At 37.2% G+C, this 20456-nt stretch overlaps 2 protein-coding genes across 2 annotated transcripts; both read right to left on the reverse strand.

Annotated features, from left to right (window-relative positions):
- Nucleotides 1-4470: 4470 nt before the first annotated feature.
- LOC125217997 lies at nt 4471-5043 on the reverse strand. Its single transcript, XM_048119584.1, has one exon. It carries the CDS (start codon nt 4995-4997, stop codon nt 4608-4610), a length of 390 nt encoding a protein of 129 aa, XP_047975541.1. The 5' UTR covers nt 4998-5043; the 3' UTR covers nt 4471-4607.
- Nucleotides 5044-10666: 5623 nt separating this feature from the next.
- Nucleotides 10667-13901, reverse strand: LOC125220443. Its single transcript, XM_048122611.1, has 4 exons — nt 13424-13901; nt 12878-13086; nt 11714-12499; nt 10667-10906 (listed from the first exon to the last, which is right to left on the reverse strand). The coding sequence occupies exons 1-4, from the start codon at nt 13899-13901 to the stop codon at nt 10667-10669; spliced, it is 1713 nt and encodes a 570-aa protein (XP_047978568.1).
- Between the last annotated feature and the right edge of the window lie 6555 nt (nt 13902-20456).

The raw sequence follows: 20456 nt of genomic DNA on the forward strand, positions 1-20456 counted from the left end.
CGTATTCTTTTTGCTTAGTAAATCTATTTTTTGCTCCAATTATTATTTATTGTACTCATGTCGTGATTTATTTTATATTGATAGCTTGAATGTCATCTATGTCAATTACGATTCACCCATTTCTATTAATCCAGGAACCATCATCATCTGTTTAAAAAAAGAATCATGAACTTTTAGTAAAGATGAAAATTTGTATAATACCGATGTCGTTTATGATTTTCAAAATAAATAGAGATATTAATTTTAACTTACTGTATGATTTGTATTGGTCAATAAAAATTTAACAGTGTCAATGGAGAAAAAATTCTAAGTTAAACCCTAAACCCTATACCACGTTAGCAATGTTATTTGGTGTGTTCCACCAATATTTCTTTACCAAATAGAAATATATTAGGCCCCACTTAGAGCTCGAGCATACATATCCAAATGGATTATAAAGGAAAAATGTGATGATTTATGGAAATTTCTATAATTCACAATTTCACATATACTACTATAACACGTACCCCGTATACAATCATATATGTATACAATATATATGCAGTATACACAATAACACAAGCTTTTTTATTTATTCATAGTATTTTATAACTTCAGCACATAATTTCTCTTATAACTTGACTACATGTCTTGTATTCATATTTTATAACTTCACAACATAATTTTGTAGAATTGTATGCATCAAAATTTGGTGTTCGTTTAATCAAGTAAATGTGTTATTGACAATGTATAATTAATTGAATATTTCTTATGTATGTTCATGTCGTATGCAGGGTTGGCTAAATATATCGAAATACTGCACTTACCGTACCGAAAATATACCGAAAATACCGAATTTGCGGTATGGTACGATACCTTACCGATATATTTCAGTACGGTAAATGTATAGATTTTCGTATATCGCGGTATACCGCATATATAGTATTTGCCAAAATTTTGGTATATATATTATTTTTATATATTATATATATATAAATTGTTGAAAAGTTAAAATCTCTAACTCTACTTTCACATTTTAGTTCCTTTGCCCCCAACCCCAAACACACTCACGCAGATATAGGTGCCCATAGTTCCGGAACCGCCGGTTTCGGTTTTGGCGGTTTTTTTATGGTTTTTCACGGTTCCGAACTGCCGATTTTTTGTGGTTCTGGCTGGGTTTCACGATTTTCTGGTGGTTTTTCGCGGTTCCGGTTTGGAACCACCCAGAACCGGCAGTTCCGGCACGGTTTCGGTTCGAAGATTTTTGAACCTGAATCGAACCACGGTTCAAAAATCGACGGTTTCGATTCGGTAAATTGTCACGGTTTCGGTTCGAAACCGTAATCGGCAGTTACGGTTTCGGTTTTAACCTGCGGTTCGGTAAACCTTAGGCAGGTCTACACGCAGAGATAGAAATCCAGTCCACTAGTAATTTGATTGTTGAAGTTTTGATGATTTGAATTTTTTGAATAAGATTTGATTGTGGTGTAGTTTTAATGTTTTGGACATTAGTTAAATAGGTGATATTTTATTTTATATATTTGGTTATAAAATAGGAATTTTTTGGTATGAAACACATGTATAATGGTATATCATACCTTATTTTGGTATACCGTACTCGGTATGTCATACATCATTTCGGTATACCGTAAAAGTGCGGTATACCGAAATACGGTATGATATACTGCATAAACGGTATGATAACGGTATCGGAAATTATCATACCAAATTTTCGGTATACCGCATTGCGGTATACCGAAAAATTCGATAAGGTATATGTATGATATTTTCTCATACCGCAATTTGTGGTACGGTATATGGTATGACATTCTCGGTGCGGTATACCGTACCGCGCCGACCCCTATTCGTATGCATCAAAATTTGGTTTTCTTTTAGTCAAATATTTTATATTGACTATGTTTGTAATTAATTACGTATGTCATTATATCATGGTCAAGTTTTATCTTCGTTATTTTTATAATTAATTAAGTACTATAAAAGACTATATAATTATGTCTACTAAATTTTATTTTCTTAGTTTTATAGTTGACGATTTATTATCAACATAATCTCATTTCAATTGTATAAAAATAAGATTGTAATTCTTAATTTGAATCTGTATTTTAATTTCTTGAAATTGATATTAAATATTATACATATTTTATGTATTATATAAAATCCATAAAATCATCTCATTATTATTAACTATATTTACTATATTTTAACATAATATATAATCATTATTCTCTCCGTCCGCCATTAGTAGTCTCATTTGAGTTTGGGACGAGTTTTAAGATATGTAAAGAAAAATGAGTGAGAAAAGATAGTGGAATGAGGGGCTCATTTTTATAAAGAGGGAACATCTTTTATGGTCCATATGAACTTTATCAAACCATCATATTAGGCCCGTGAAGTATTTCTAAATCTTTCCGGACGAAAATACCCTGAATACCTGAAGGTATATATTTTTAATAAACTTATCATATACTCATATTTTTATAAATATCTTTACTATATATTTTTTTTATAAATTTTCTAAATATACTTTGACCTTTATTATTGTAATTCACTATTTCTTCTTGCTTATCATAAATTGATTTAGAGAAAATGAATATTCCATGACCATCTATTCAATATATAGATAGATTCTACTCCCTCCGTCCACAAAAAATAGAGCACATTTGTCATTTTTTGTTGTCCATGAAAAATAGAGCACATTTAAAAAAGGAAATTTTTTAACAAATTCTCTCTTACTAATAATATGGACCCCACATTCCACTAACACTACTTCTCTTTTACTTTTTTCTCATCTCTCTTACTTTATCAATTTCACATTAAAACCTCATTACCAATGTGTCCTATTTTTTGTGGACGGAAGGAGTATAATATTTAAGCTTACAAAATTAAATCTTTTAGCACTTATGCAACCCGATCAAACTGCATTGACCAAACTAGATTTCAACAAATATAAATACTATGATTTTATTAAACTCCCAAACCAAGTTTAAACATAATTGTAACTTTGTAAGATGACAAACGAATTTGATTGCTGACTTGATATACATCACATTCCAAATTTATACTCCCTCCGTTCCATAGTAATAGGGGCGTTTTTTTATTTCCGTCTGTTCCATAGTAATAGAGTCATTTCCTTTTTTAGTAAAAATCAACACATTTTTCCACACCTACTTTACTCTCTCTTACTTTTTTCTATCTTCACCTCTCTACCTTTTTCATTTTTCACTTTATTCTCTCTTTACTTAACTCACCTAACACAATTTTTCTTAATCTCCGTGCCGAAAAGTTTTCCCTCCATTATTATGGAACGGAGGGAGTACTATATTTATTTTTTCTATTCTTTTTTTTAGCTTTTACGAAGATTCCAAAGTTAGGCGTTGCTAAAAATATTAAAAAGCAGCCCTAAAGAAATTTAAACTTTTGTGACGCTTTAATTTGCATTAATTTAAGGTGGGAAGCTTCCATTGATTTTGAAGAACCAAATCTAACTTTGAATTCAATGAGCTACATTCACACAAGATATATATAGTTGAATTCGAGAAGTTCAATAAAGTTATAAAGTGGTAAATGAGACAAATTTGACATGAAGACTTTTATTTCATGCGGGTCCATTTGTTCTTGGATCATTTTGGCATTCTCTTGCTATCTTGTAGCTAGAGGAATCAAGAATATTGATGAACAACATGCGATGTCGTCATGCTATTGAAAACCACTATTCGGAATTTGGGATACTACTTATTTCAATTATAAAATTGGATTTAAATTTGTTCGGTGTTTGAAAATTTATGATATTTTAAAAAAAAATTCTTAATTATCTTATCCGTATACAAAATAATGTATTTTGATTATTTTAAAACAATGTAATTTCAATAAAATAAAAAGAAAAAAGGTAGGAAAAAATAGAGAAAAGAATTATACTTGAATAAAATAACGTCTTTTTGAGCACTATCAAAAAATATCGTTTCGTATATGGATGAGAAAATTGAGAAAAAATAAATGGTCATAATTTAGTATTTTTATTTTCAAACGCGATTTTACTAATTAGAATTTGATCAATTTCATGTTTAAATTACTATTATCACTTATAATTTTATCATTTTCCTATGCTCAATATATATAACTAATAAGTTATTAAGAGAAATATATTTAAACGGTTGAGTTTATAAAAGTGAGATAATTGTGAGTTAAAGAAAGATAGTTATAGTTATTAAAGTAAAGTGAACGAGGTATTATATATTATCTCCGCCCATACAAAATGGTCTTATCTGTGGATATCACAAGTATATAGAAATAATAAACCTGGAATAGTTAAAACCGTTGCTTGATTTTATGTCTTGTGGTAAAGAGGTTAGCGAGAATGATTAGTCATTTTAATTTTTAATGACTCGGATTTCGATCTGAATTCCATACTCTTAGAGATTTTTGATCGTCAATTTTGTAAGATCGGACATAAATGTTGGGAAAACAAATTAATTTACGATTTGAAGTATAGTTGATTGAAGTTGAACACACCTTAATTAATTACAAGCATCTAACATTAGCTACATAATCACTAGTCAAAGCGAACTCAAAATTTTCTAATCCCAGGAAAAAAAAAACAGCGAAAAGTTTCAGATGATCAAGTCATGATAGGTCCCTAACATGTCGCCCATCTCCGGCGAGAAAATCCCGGAGAATTGGGAAGCGAAGACATCATCGACAGCCTCCTGCAGGGAATCCGACGTGTCGGAATTAGAGAGAGAGGGCAGAGGCCGGTCCGGGAGCAGCGTGCCGTCATGGTCGCGGTAGTCGACGAGGGCGCTGCCGTCAGAATCCATGTAGGGGCCGATGTCGGAGTTTTTCCCGGTGAGCTGCTGCACCAGCGCCCGGAACCTGGCGGCGCTGGTCGTGACTTTCATGGGGCTAGAGATGTAGACTACTTTGAGTGATAGGTTGCGCTTCTTCTTCTTGTGATCCATTGTGTTTTCTGTTGTGTGTTTGAGCAGAGTTAGAGATAGCATATTTATACGTATAAGGCTTGTAAGTAAGGGTTGTTTCTTGGAAGGATACTAAATATTTGAGGTGACAGGGGAAATATATATGAAAGTTGGAAAAAAGACATTCAAATATCATATGATTGGATTTCCTAGGTTACTTGAAGATTGACTTATCTTCAATGGCAGCCTTAAGTGACTGACGTTTTCTAGCTTTGCCACAATTTTCATTTGATTGTTTATATTTATTGATATCACTTTTGCAGCATTGTGAGGGGTGTTCAATCAGAATAACTCACTGTCCTACCAGAAGTCCACCTCTCAGTGTCTATTGCAACCAACAACAGTAGTGAGAATCGATCCCTGTGCATTTATGCAACTATGTTGTTGTAAGTATCATTGATGATGTCGTTATGTTCACCGAATGTATTATTCTAGTAGAAAATTCAATTTTCGCGTCATCACTTATTTCATCCAAAGTTTGACAATGAGACAATATTTACAAAAACATGAAAAATGATTAATTTAATTTTCAATTTCAAAAGTTATGAGAATGATAAGAAATTAAATTTTCAATCTTCATCCAACGATCCAACTCACATGCCATAATGTATACTAGAAGTTTAGGAGGTTCCATTCATGAAATTTATATAATGGTTTCAGTTTTGTATCTATTTATTTTGTTGTATTCTATTGTTCAAGATTATCAATAGTAACTTTTTGAAGAGGTAAAGAGGTAAGAACAAAAGATGATTTTTGTCTCTAAGGTTCAACTCTAATAAATACAATGAATTTGGTACGTATCTATTTTTTTGGCTTTATTGAATTTGAAGTTGTCGTGAAACAATAAGGTGGGAAGAAATAAGTAGAGGTTGGAATTGGGTTGGGTGCATGGAATGTAGTGTGGAGGCTGCTGCAGCTGGGACTATACTCATTGACAATTTGACGTCTCATTCTGTTAAACTTGTCCAAATATTATTCGACAACTACGATTCCCAACTTTTTATCCCTCTAAACTTAAATAAATAAAAAATGTGTGCTTTCCTCTATGGTTTTCGGATGAATCATGGATGTGTTGCCAAAATAACATGCCATGAGTACCCCATATATTGTGCTGATCAATTAAAACGCTTTAGTTTGACCATTCATTAATTGTTTATGGACGAAAAATGAAATGATTCTACTATTATGGAAATGAGGAAATACTTTTTATTGTGCATATCAGCTCTAGTCTAAACTCATTAGAGTTCCGAGCTTTGACAACCCAAAGGAGCCCGAGTTCTTGAGACATCTGAGAGTTTCTCACTATTTAATCGGCAGTCCTTCAAAGGTTTGAGTGCAAGGGGATGAGATTTCTAAAAAGAAAATTGAGGTATATTTTTGAGTAATTTAAATAATTGCAGGAGTTTTTGCATTAGATTTTAAACTAAATTTGACAAATTAAAAAAAAAAAATTAGAAAAAGTTATTTCATTGAGGGCTTAATGCCCCCCCGCGGGAACCGCCCATGTTTGAGTGAGATGGTCTCGACACGATAGCTTCGATGTTAAGATTCACTAAATCATTGGTGGTTTATACCTGTACCATTAATGCCAAGTGATACAATAATTTGTCTCATCGGGAGATCCAACAAGGATCAATCATGCTGATGAGATGAGACGTGATATGGGACTGAATTTGAATTTTGGAAATAATTACATTAATGAAATGATGTTGACTTTTTAGTACTCATTCTATATCATAAAAATAGATTTTTTTTTATTTGTATTCGTCAAATAAAAATAGCATATTTTTATTTTTAGTAATTCATTTCTTTGTAACGAGGATTCTTATTCTTCATTAACACTACCTCAATTACTTTTTTTTTTCTATTTCTCTCATATTTTACTAATTATGCATTCAAATATGCGTCGTCCTAAAAATTTTCCCCGCAAGACTTTTTCGGCTGCCACCTTAGTTTAATTTCACCAAAAATACGAATGGATGTGATAACTGAAAAATTTTAAGTTGGTTTTAAATTTGAATTTTGATAAGTTGTAAAAGTGACATAAATTATAGCAACTTCATAATATAAATTATTTATACAGTTATCTCATAAATTTTCAAGTTTGACCACACATTTTTATATCTCATGAAATTAATAGAATTTCCTAAATTAATTTATAATCGTTCATTACCCATGTGAAATACTACTAGTACTTTCCTAACTTAATTTATGTCGTTCTAGTAACGCAAAATATTATTGAGAAGAACACACATTAGTTGTGGCGTGCACTTTAACAGAAGCAGTAGAATAAACTCTGATTTGATGGCAGCGGCGGGCGGCGGCGGAGGAGCGGGAGTGGAGTGGCACCAGCGCCCGCCAAACCCTAAAAACTCAATCGTTTAAAGCTTATTCAATAGTTCAAATATCTCGAGATGATTTTGATGTTTTTTGAACTTGGATTTATTTAGAAGTTTAAAACAATTGAGCTTATGCTAGAATGATTGCACCATAGTTTAGTTGGGAAATTTGATTAAAATAGAAGCACGATAAGTTAGCAAGTACTTGATGAATTTATTCAAGTTTGTTGAAGGGGTTTGGAAAGCCATATGCATTTATTTTTTAGGGTTTAAACTGTTTATTTATGTAATTATTACATCACAAAGCTATATAAGTTGTTGGACAAGCTGGTGTTCCATTTCAATTTTCTTTACTTTTCTTCGATATTTTCTCTTAATTAAGTTGGTGTACCTTTCTTTTTAATGTTTGCTTTTCTGTGTTTCAGGCAATTCTGCACGGGTGAGTACAGGCTCGTAACTCTATTTTCGTGCTAATATCATAAGTTCATGACCTCTTTATTCTTGTTGTTAGTATGTCTTGAATCCGTGGAGTTTGCCGCTAGCCGAACGCGCAGGGGTCATAGGCCTAGCCCGTCATCTATGTGACTATTTATATAGAAGTAATAACTCTGTAATACAATATGTTATCCGTTTCCTGTCCGTGGACGTAGCCAACACAACGTCGGTGAACCACGTAAATTATGTGTCTCTTTACGTTTCTGTTTGTCTCGATTACACAATTGCTCTATTCTGCCACAACACTTGTACTGTTCCAGAATGTTTAAATGTTTTGTCCTTGTATCCAACACTGTCAAATTTTAGGACCAACGAGACTACAAAATTTGTAGGATTATTGTTTCTTCCAGGCAAGGAATCTGTAACTCTTTTATACTCCATGAAAAAAGACTTTACAAAATGGCATTAGGATATTATATGCGAAGATCGGTTAAATATCTCGAGTCGTGGTAGAGTTGTTGTTATAAACTGATCCTAAGCATTGAAAAGCAATAAATATCTAATACTCCATAAAAATGTTAGTAATATTTTTAAAACATAGTTACACTATTCACAATATTTGTATAGCTAGAAGTTAGAATGTGCCACCATTTAAATAGGAGGAATAGGGATTGATTTTTTCAACTATTATTATTATATTCATTTAAGTTTACCTCATCCATACTCCTGTGCGGCCATTATTACATGAAGTTTTCTTTGTAATTTTATTTTTCAGCCCCTCCTTCTCACTAAATTCTTTCCCATTAAACCCAAAAAAAATGAATTTCGAAGGGCTGAAGATAGGTTTTAAGAATTTTGAAAAAAAAAATAGTAGAAATTTATTTTTTAAAAATAGTTTGGGGAGGGCTTAAGCCGCTCACCTCCTCCACCTGTGTCCGCCACTGCACATGTCAATGGAGAAAAATTTCTAGTTTAAACCCTATACCACCTTAGAGCAGGCACAAAAGGTAGAACTAGTCAATAGCCTAGTGCCCAGGAATAACTAAAAACACATTCTGCCATATCACTAGGTCATCCCACAGTCTGCCACATCACTAGGACATCTCACGGCCCAATAATAGGCTAGTACTAGGACATCTCACAACACAGTAATAGGCTAGTACTAGGACTAGCCGATGCACTAGCCAATAAAACAAATGCACAAATTCGCAAATACGGCATTAAATATTCGACACGAATACAGAGAAATTGCAACCATTTTATTTTTTTTAAAAAAAACATACATATTTCAATTTAGAGTAAAGGCCAAATCTGGTCCTCAACATATGGTCATTTTACGATTTTGGTCCTAAACTTTATCTTTTAGATTTTTTGGTCCTGCACATTTAAAATCGGATCACAATTGATCCTTCGTCAATAGTTCCGTTAATTTTATAACAGTCAACAGATTTAACTCAATTTTGACCAAATTATACTTTTAATTCTGATTTTTAAGTCACTAATTAAAAGTTTAATTATTTTAGTAAATATTAATTTAAAACCAGAAATATATAATAGAATTAGGGTTCTTATTTCATTTCCTCACATCGTGTTTACGGAGCATTCAACTTCCAGCTTTCATCTTCTTCCTTCTTGTTTCTCTCAAACCATAGTTATGGAGCGTTCAACTTTCAGCAAAGGGTCCGGCGAGAGTGGCAGCGGTCGATTTGACCTGCGATTCCGATACGAGTATTGCAATTGCAAGAAACTTGCTTCACTTCGTATCATCAAAAGCCATGATAAACCTACAAGGGGAAAGCTCTACTTTGTTTGTGAGAAAAAGGAGTGCACTGTTTTCAAGTGGTGCTCACCAATCAAACCAATTGAAGAAGACGATGGTGTGGAATCATTGCCGACACTTGCCGAGACGGATGGGGACTGTTTAGGCTTGATTTTGGCATCGATCGATGACAAAAATCGGGCCATACAGAAATTAGCTAGTGTTGTGAAGTATGAATTTACTTTCTTTGTTATTGTGATGTTGGCTTGTATTTTGATGTTGAAGTAATGTATGTATTTTGGCATGAAAGTGGAGTGGAATCATGATGTAAAAGCTTTCTTTGGCATCAATGGATTTAGTAATGTAAGGATTTTTTGGCAGTAAGGTGTGTATTTTGAATGTGAAGTGAAGTTATGTATTCTATTAACGTGGATTGAATCTTTCTCTTGGCAGTAATGTATGGATTTTTTGGCTTTCTTTTTGCAGTAAGGTATGTATTTTGAATGTGTAGTGAAGTAATGTATGCTATGAATGTGGAGTGGAGCTTTCTTTTGGCACTAATGTATGGATTTTTTGGCTTTCTTTTGGCACTAATGTATGGATTTTTTGGCTTTCTTTGGCACTAATGTATGGATTTTTTTTTGGCTTTCTTTTGGCAGTAAGGTATGTATTTGGCATTCTTTGGCATGAATGTGGAGTGAATTATGATAAACTCGTAGTTTAGCAAGTGTTTTGGATCCTTAAAGTGTTATATTTCAATGTTTTGTAGCACACTACTTGAGTTTTCATCCATTATCCCATATTTTAGTGTTTTGATGAGTTTATCGAGTTTTTGTAGTCACGATAGGTGGAAATAGACGAAAATGGCACATAAACCGTAGGCCGGGCATTTTACTAAAGAAGACCGAGCGTTTTGGCCATCTGGCCGGGCATTGGGAGCATGATCGTGAAGCAGGAAAAATGCCCGGGCCAGGCGTTTTGTCACTTGAAATTGCCTGGCCGGGTGATATGCTTGTGCATTGCAATTGCTCTATTTTTCGCCGCGGGTATAAATAGGACCTAGGATTTTGGCTGAAATCTGAAATGTTATGTAATCTGAAGTCTGAAATGTTCTTTCTTTGAAATGGAAGCTACAATTTACAAAAAAAAAAAAAATTAACTTATCCTTGGATAGATGCATTACAAATCTCATCCAATAGATTGATCTCGATTTGGAGTTGATGATGGACCTTCTCTTTCTCCCGTCTAACTTCTGGCTTCATTATTGTTGTCGATGCCACAACGGTTTCCAAGTGTTTACTCGAACACCGGTCGATGTCGCCTGGTTTCCTACACTTTTCCATTATCTTCTCAATGTCCAACTTCGAAAGATTATTGGAGTTATACATTTCGAATGGAAACTAGAGATGGATGTGAACAACCAATGAAATGAATGCACAACCATTATATCATAAATGAAACACAAACAATTCAATGGTCTCGATGCATATTACATGAACCAAAATTTACAAAAGATGCTAAAAGCACTGCCCCAACCTAACTAGGCACACCTAACAAAGTTAATAAAAGCATTGTCTCAAACTTTACAATAAAAGCATGCTTAAATGATTCAATGGCATTAATGCACAACCATAATCATAAATGAAATGTGCAAGGCTGTCAAAAGCTATTAGTTTATGACCCCCACAAACCAATGGGCACTGCCCAAACCAAAAAGTTACACAATTCATGGATGTTCATGACTAATATGCATTGTCCATCTCCCAAAAACTAGAACTCCACTACAGTTTATGTCTTCTTCACAGTGGATGAACCGCCTTGGTTGTTACCCACCACAGAGGATGAGGCTGGATCCGCAAACATGTCAGCTACGACACTTGGACAACGCACCCTATTGTGACCGGGTTGGCGACACAATGCGCATTATTGCTTTTCATCTGCTCGCTTGCGCTTCTTCCATGATTTTATGTAAAACAATTAGATTAGACAATTCAACATAGGATTTCAAATCTATATTAAAGGTTGGAAAATAGGTTGCAAATTCTAATTATAATTGTCGTGGGTCTCGGGTTGCTGGTACCTGCAGCTGGCTGACACTCGGGACAGCTTCTTTTGTTGTGGCCGACGACACCACAAAGTCGGCATTTGTAGTCCGACATTAACCCTTTCCGGGACATATTCATGCATCCCGAACCATCTACTCTAACTTGCAAACGTCGGGCTGCTCGGGCTTTGTCTCTATTAATTTCTTGGGTTTCTTGCACGGTCTTCTTTCTCGCTCCCTTTGGGCGTCCTGGCAGCTTGGTCAACTTGGGTGGTACGACATCCGGTTGGGCAATCCTCGTCCATAGCTGCGGACCTTGCACCGGATAAATGATGGGTGCGTACATTTGTTGGAAGGTTTCCTTGGAGTAAATTCTCAAAACGAAGTTGTCGACGTTCTCCGTCGTCATCTCTATCGCGGCAATCGCATGTGGACAAGGTAATCCTGTCAACATCCATCGCCGGCACATGCAACTTCGTTTCCGCAGGTCCACCACGAACTGCTCATCCCGAGCTGTGTTCACATGGTAATGGTAGATCCACTCCCTTGCCTCCCTGACCATGCATTCACCTATCTTGACCTTCGCCTTCTCGAGCTTCTTATGGATTTTCGGGCCAAAAGCATACTTCATTCTCTCACCCATATTCCTCCTAGTCGTAAATCTATCCATGAGGTACATTCGGATGCACTCTAGCATCGCGTACAATGGCTTCTCTCGAGCGAACAATAACTCCTTATTATAACATTCAGAAATGTTATTAACAAGGATGTCACACTTTGCATCGAACCCAAAGAATGTTGTACTCCAGTTCTCCTTTCTTGTATGCTCCATAAGCCACTTGTAAGCTCCCTGATTTTGATTCTTAATTTCCATAATCGCTTTATCAAACCCGTAAGTGTTGGTTGCCCGAGCCGCCTCCCAGATTCTTAATTTGGCCGAAGCTATTTTCTGAAATTGTTATGCATGTGCCAGACACACATCCGGTGTTCGGCATGCTCGACGCAGGACCTCAGAGCGGAGATCAGCCTCTTGCCAAGAAAAAAAAACCCAACATAAACACATCAGTTCATTTTATCAAACAACATAAAATCAGTTCAGTATACAAAAAAAGAAGTCAGATTTAGGACCTACTCCATTAGTTTATAAATCTGTTTCTAATTCAGTAAAGGCACATAAACCAACATAAACACATCAGTTAGGTTCTAATTCAGTAAACACACATAAACCAACATAAGGAATAGACACCTTCTCTATCAATATATAAAGAAAAAGAAATCAGATTAAGGACCTAATATGATTGCAAAAAAAAAAAAGATTTTATGTCACCTTCTGTTTATCCGAGATGAAGGTCCATCTGCTGGAGTCGGTAATCTCCAAATCAATCACCAAAAGGCTCAGAAACCATGACCATGTGTCTGTGTTTTCAATGTGTACCACAGCAATAGCGATAGGAAAAATTTGATCATTCGGGTCGAACCTGACAACTGTCAGAAGGATTCCTTTGCCTTGACCTCTAAGATGGCACCCGTCTAGTCCTACCAAGCAACGAGAGTGAAGCTTGAACGATGTCTTGCATGCTGCGTAGAAAATGTAGATGACTTTGAATTTTTCAGTGACATCATTTAGACGGTGGGTCGATAACACAATAGTGCTTCCCAGGTTGCTCCTTAAAATCTCAGTCTTGTAGTAGTGCAGCCTCTTGTATTGTCACACCAAGTCCACCTCAATCAGCTTTCGTGCTTGCTGATAGCTCGCTTTGCTTTTCCAAAAGAAATGGTTGTCTTCATATCGTAGTGGACCTTCTCGATAAACTGCCCCACAGACATAACAAGGAACACCTGGATATCTTCTTTGTACTTTTTGCATAGATACCTTGAATTGCACATCCATGGTTAAATGATGCCCCGCCACATTTGTGTTGATTGTGGAGGCGGGAAATCTGCCAAAAACCAAGGGCTGCCCCCTTATATGCAATCTGTACGAGCCATGGACATGCAGGTTTCTTCTTACTCCTAATCACCCCTTTACATTTCACGAGGCACCGAAATTTGTCTTTCTTCTCCAATCTCAGTCTCTTTCCATGCAATACTCCTTGATGACGGATGAGGTCAATAAATTCTTCCTTGCAATTGAACTGAATCCCAAGTTCCCATCTAGGGTCATTGAGATCGGTTGTTGCCATGTACCGTCTCGACATAAGTTTATCATTGTTGTCATCATGCTCTTTCTCTTCTCCGCTTGCTGAACTTGGTGACTCACTAGGAAGGTGATCACTATCGCTAGTATCTCTCATGTGGTCATTCACCATCTCATCCACAACCTTCTTCCACCCTTCTACTTGACCAGCCATGATAGCATCTTCCCCATGGTCACTGAGGTCGTAGTCGCTATCAATGAAGGAAGGATCCTAGGCTAGATCATCCTCAACAACCTTCCCCTTTCCTTTCTAAGTACCATTCTCAAATGCATTCCCTTTCCCACAAGCCGTAGCCTCCTCAATCCCCTCCTCCTTCCCAAATTCACAATCCTCATAATCTGCCTTGTCATCTTCATCCCCAAATTCATAACCCTCTGAACCCATTGCTCCATCCCCAGACTCACTACCCACACCCTTTGAACCCATTGCTCCATCCCTAGACTCACCATCCACACCCTCAACAACATTTTCCTGTGTTATTTGACTAACTACTAAGTCATTAGCTTCAACCACAAACACATCCACAACCCCCTTCTGAACTCCGATCTCAGCCATCTCCACTAATGAGAGGTTGTCAAACAACCTCATCAACCTGTCGTCTAAGCTCACCCAGGCTTCAAATAATAGTATTCTAACCTACTTACATCAAAATTGAGCTTATGCAATATATCATCCACCTCCAATTTAGACCACTTATCTAAGTCACAATTTTCTATGTGTTGTACCTTCCCACCCACATAGTGTTTTCCATTGAATTCTACCATTTGACCCGAGTAATGAAGCCTTGTTGTAAAGATCCCATCTGTAATGAAAATAAATCATATCAGTTCTAAAAATTTACAGCACCAACCAATAATACACACAACACTAATCATTTGGACCACATAACACACAATATACTGACCAAACAATGCACATAAACAAGTCACACAATTCTGACTAGACACTGCATACACACCATGACCAAACAAATGCATAAATCATTTAGGAAGAATAATACTCCTTCCGTCCCACAAAAGATGTCACACTTTCCTTTTGAGTTTGTCCTACAAAAGATGTCACATTTTTCTTTTTGGAAAAAGTTCTCTCTCACATGAATATAAAAATTATATTTTCTCTCTCCATTTAACACACAAAACAAAACCTCCTAATATCACGTGCCGTCCCACAAGTGTGACATCTTTTGTGGGACGGAGGGAGTAGATTTTTAACACCAAAAAACAAAATGTTCTGCTAGCAGCATAATATCATTAACATAACACCATTAGAACTGAAAAATAAAATAATAAACCTATCATGTTCCCCCATTTACAATAAATAACATACCATTCACACACAACCAAAAAAAGCTATAAATAGAAAGCTCATGCTTGGGGACCACAACAAACAACAAATCCACATGTCCCCCAAAAACTCAAAATCCTAAATACAAAGTTGGGTTCACTGCCAAACCACAATTCCACATTCCCCAATAAAAATATTCATTCTCATGCATCTATAAAATGCCCCAGAAATCCAAATCCAAATGTGTTGTCTTGTAAACCCCAACAGCATACAATGAACACTAAAAAACAAAAGAATAAACCCCACATTTTCCCTCACCGCCTAAAAATTAAACCCCACATGACAAGCCATACACACACAACAACAACAAATTCGAGTTCACTGTCCCACCACAATCCACATTCAAAAAAAAATATTCATACTCATGCATCTATATATAGCCCCAGAATCTCAAATCCAAATATTCCCCAAAATATCCATACTCATAAATCTATGTAAAGCCCCAAAATCCAAAATCAAAATTTTTTCCCAACAAGTGAAATCCTAATCACTTTAAAACTGAAACAACCCTAATCATATATATGAAATGAGATACATTTTAAAAGCACTTTTAATTAAAATTTCACCTTCACGATAAGCGGTCGGGGCCCATACATTACGTCTTGGAAGCGGTGGAATTTCAGTCGGAGGTGGTGGTTGCGGTAGATTTTGAGAGGCAGGTGGTGGAATTTGAGTCAGAGATGGTGGTTGCGGTCGATTCTCAGTAGAAGGTGGTGCTTGAGGTTGATTCTCAGTCGGATTCGATTTTGAGACGCAGGTGCTCTTCCCCGTCCCCTCCCCCTCTCCCTTCTCGTTCTCCTTCTCCATCTAGGGTTTCTTCGTTCGGGCAATAAACTAGGATTAGACGACAACAAGCTTAGCTCTCGTTCCACTGATCGCCGCTCGGATAACGGGGTCGTCGAAGTGAGAGAGGGAGAACGACGCCGTCGAAGTGAGAGAATGACCTTTCAAATTATTGCCTGAACCTATTTCTTACTCTTTATTTTGTTTTTTAATATTATTTATTTGGTATTTTATATGATATATCATTAAAATAATTAAGGTTATAACTAGTGACTTAAAAATCAGAATTAAAAGTATAATTTGGTCAAAATTGAGTTAAATCCGTTGACTGTTATAAAATTAATGGAACTATTGACGTAGGGCCAATTGTGATTCGATTTGAAATATGCAGGACCAAAAAATTTAAAAGATAAAGTTTATGACCAAAATCGTAAAATGGTCATATGTTCAGGAAAGTTTTAGCCTTTACTCTTCAATTTTAAAAAATACATATTCTCAATGAAAAAAAAAAACATCTCCAAGCTTCACCACACGCTTCCCCCCCGTCTCACTCTTCGGAGTCCCCTTGGCAATCCCCGGTTGCATCGGAATTCCCAGTAGCTCCACCAGCGGCACCTCCGCCGGGGGGTGTCATCCCCAAACCGCGCCTCATACCATGGATGAGGCTCTCGAGAAAGTACTTGTGTTTGGGGTCTGTTGCCGCGTTCCACTCTTGTATGGCCTCGAACAAGCTCCTTTGCGCTTGCATACGCGCGAGGTGATTGAGAGCGGCACTGGGCTCGGTACTGGGATCTATAGATTAGACCTCCGGGGACCCGCTTGAGGCTCCCTTAGACATCCGCATTGCCGTTTTTTGCCCAACCGGGCGAGGTGGCGGGGAACTGGTGGAGGGGCCTCTTCGGCCTCGTCGGGGAGGTCGTGGGAACCTCCACTGCTGCTGTACTCGCCGGAGATATTGAGCTTCGTCCGCTTCGGCCAGCCAGCGTCAACCCTAGCACGGAATTTGGATGATTCCATCAGCTTTACATAAGCATCCTAGTACTTAAACTGGCCGAACTTTCTAGGCTCGGGGAACTGCTAGAACTACAACCTTTTCACATCCTCCATGGACATGCCGTTGGTCATCGAACGAGTGTTGTTTTCATAGATGTTGGCAAATCTGGAGACAACGGCCTTTAACTGTTCCCATTGTTTCCGGATCTCCTCATACTTCGCGCCCCTTGGCTTAAATGTTTTGTAGGACTCGGAGATGCGAGCCCACATCCTGTTGATGGTCTGATTATTCGACCGAATGAGATCTTCACAAACATTGATCCAGGCCTTTGCCACAGTCACGCACTCCTCCGGACTCCAAACGGACCTTCGTCCTTCACCGGCCTCCCCCTCGTCCCAGCCTGCGAAGACTCACCTGCCACCCCCTTGTCCTTGCCAATCTTCTTCTTCTTCCCTGTCGAAGCACCCCGACGCCTACCACCGGTTCTCTCTCAGTGAGAGCTTCCCTAATCGGAGAAAGACCCAACTCCTCCAATGAGAAAGTCTCAATGCCAGTGAACTGAGTCTCTGGTGGAGTAGAGACCTGGGAACCACTTGTCAAAAAATCCTAAGAGAGCCGATAGACATTGTTCCCAGGCTACTGGGGACCTCGATCTACTGCCTCCGACTGTGACTAAACTTTATTTTACCCAAATAATACACGCAAGTGTACAGTGTTATTGTAGCAAATAGCAAGCAAGAGTATATTGTATCCCACAAAGACAATTAAGTGTAAACCTAAGTACCACGAACAATTTCAACTACTATCCAGACGATCAAGAATTTTTGAGTTTTGAAACTAAAAACTACTAAAAGCATATAAATTCAGAGATTAAATTAAAGCACTTAAACAAGAGAGAAAATAAGAAAACGGTATAAGATGATGGAGAAATATGCAGAATTCAAGGATCTGATGCACAACTCATAGCCTAACCCAACTGAAACCAATTTACCATTTAAAGTCTCTAGAATTGTTGAATCAATCACAATTGTAGATTAAACCCCCTCCCGAGGTGAGAAATCTGTAGATTAGGTGTAATAATTGAAGTCCCCTTCTAATTCTTAGACCTAACTCCCAACAGTTTGATTAGATGAAAGATCTCACTCAGGATCTCAACTCTCCCGAGTTTTATTGAATTAAGGTGTGAATTACTCCTCTTTCAAGATTAATTATTTCATCTCCCGATTACTCTAAGAAACCCTAACACTTCAATTGGTGATTAAGCAAATGACAGGAAAAAGCACAAGAATAATTCAAACAATTGCAAGAGCAAGATAAAACGAAGTCAATTGGATTAAAACTATGAATCAATGCATCTTCACCAAGAATTCTACATGAAAAGTTTAGCTATTCATGTTCATGGTAGAAAACAAACTAAAACTAAGAAAAACAATGGAAAACATGATACGAATTACAATTAGCGGGTAAATCGAAGCTTGAATATTCAATCTTCTTCCAAGAGTTCTTCAAAGAGAGAGAGTGTGTGTTTTGCGGCGGAATGGGATCCCAAGAGTTAACCTAAGTCTTCCTTCTTATTCCCCTCTTCTAAAAATCATGTTTTTACTGAAAAGAAACGCCAACGAGACAGACCCGACCGGATGGAAATAATCCACCAGAAAATCACTCGGTCGGGTATAACTTTCTGGAAATCGCCATGCTTTAGCAGACCACCCTGCCGGGTGGAATTATTGAGTACGAAATTCACCCAGCCGGGTATGAGTTCTTCGACCCCTACTAGATTTCTTCACCGCTTATTGTAGCACCTGGCCGGCTGCATTTATTCACAGGGTATTCACCTGGCCGGATGGAGCTCTTTTTAGTCTACTTTCACCTCTTTTGCCTAAAACACTCAACAAACACGTGAACTCCAAAACATATAGTAATTAGCTGGAAATAACCATTTTGAGCACAAAAACTCAACAATTATGCACATCAACATACCAATCACAATACTAAATTTACGAGTTTGTCAGACAGCGGCAGGCTTGCCCTGCATACCCATTCCCAAGCCGCTCCCCATCCCGGGCATCATCCTGCCAATCCCCTCCATCTCAAGCAACATCCCCCCAATCCCAGTACTTATACCAGGCATCCCGGGCATCCCGGGCATCATCCCCCCCATCCACGGGTACATCCCGAAGTACCCGGGATATCCACCCATACCCATACCCATCCCAGGCACTCCGCCAGCATTCCCGACCATTCTAGCCATGTTTCCCCCACCTACAACGGGGAACGTCGGCGTTTGTGATTCGCTCGTGGCGGGAGAGTCACTGACGTGAACTATTTAACTTCAATAGAAATGAGAGTGGAGAAAGAGGAACTCGTTAATACAAGTGGTGCAAATGAAATGAAGTGCACCGAGTCGTATATATAGAGTTGAAATATAAAAAATAAATCAAAAAATAGCGCTCGCCGGTCGCATCAGCACAATAGCGGATGAGCGATCGGCTAACGCCAAACCACCACGGATGAACGCTCGTCCGCCCCGTTCGTCCTACCCGCGTTCGCCGACTCCAATATCGGACGAACGCGACGCCGAGCCGCTAGCCGGTCGCTAGGGCGTGCGTTCATCCGCTACTGTGGATGCTCTTAGCAATTTGATTTAGTGACAAACTGTAATTCACCGTATCTTACACATCACAAATCAGTTTTTAAAAAATGAATAATCCCCAACAATATACTAGATCGATTCTATGATTTAATTTCTCAAAATTAAATCTCTTGTCACACATGCAACCCGGCCAAACTGCGTTGATCAGTCTACATTTTAACAAATATAAGTATGATTTTATTCAACTCCCAAGCAGAAGTTTAAACTTCATTGTAACTTTGTAAGATGGCAAACGAATTTGATTGTTGTTGGAATCAAATCAATGATTCACATAATTCATCACATAAATCACACATGTCGAATACGATTGATAAACATAAAGCGGAAGCGTACATGGAGTCGGATTCATGATGTTGTTGATGGTTCTGAAGTATGGAAATGTTAGAGTTTGTATACTAGAAATCACGTTTCGAGTGATTGAATACTGTAAAACTCTTATTTTATTTTCCAATGAATAAAACAGATTATTTTTGTCATAATGTTGTTATGTTTTACATTTAATGGATGTTAATGCATGTTTAAATGTATAAGTTAACTTAACAAAGTCTAAGTCTTTGTTTTAGTAGACCGGTTGTGGGCGTCGTCCACTTTAAGGTAATACGGTCAGTTCTAAACAAAGAAAAATATGAATTTCACAACCTAGATGGAATTAGACTACCCATCGAGAAAGGTTGCAATGTCAGTCCGTATATTTCTAAGCCTTACTGAAATAAGATGACATTGGTGTGGTATAGCACTGAACGGATCTAACAGCAAGACTTGCCTTGGGCTATCTACTGAAAGGCGAGGTCTTGATAAATATTTATTTCTTAATCAATGTAGGTTAGCATTGAGCATACGGTATTGATTATGCATTGCTTTGACTTATCAAATGGTGCGGGTTTTTCGTAGCCCAATTATCCTGATATATTGGGCAGTGGTGATCGATATCTAG

This window comes from Salvia hispanica, chromosome 4, assembly GCF_023119035.1.
Source record: "Salvia hispanica cultivar TCC Black 2014 chromosome 4, UniMelb_Shisp_WGS_1.0, whole genome shotgun sequence".
NCBI classification, from domain to species: Eukaryota; Viridiplantae; Streptophyta; class Magnoliopsida; order Lamiales; family Lamiaceae; genus Salvia; species Salvia hispanica.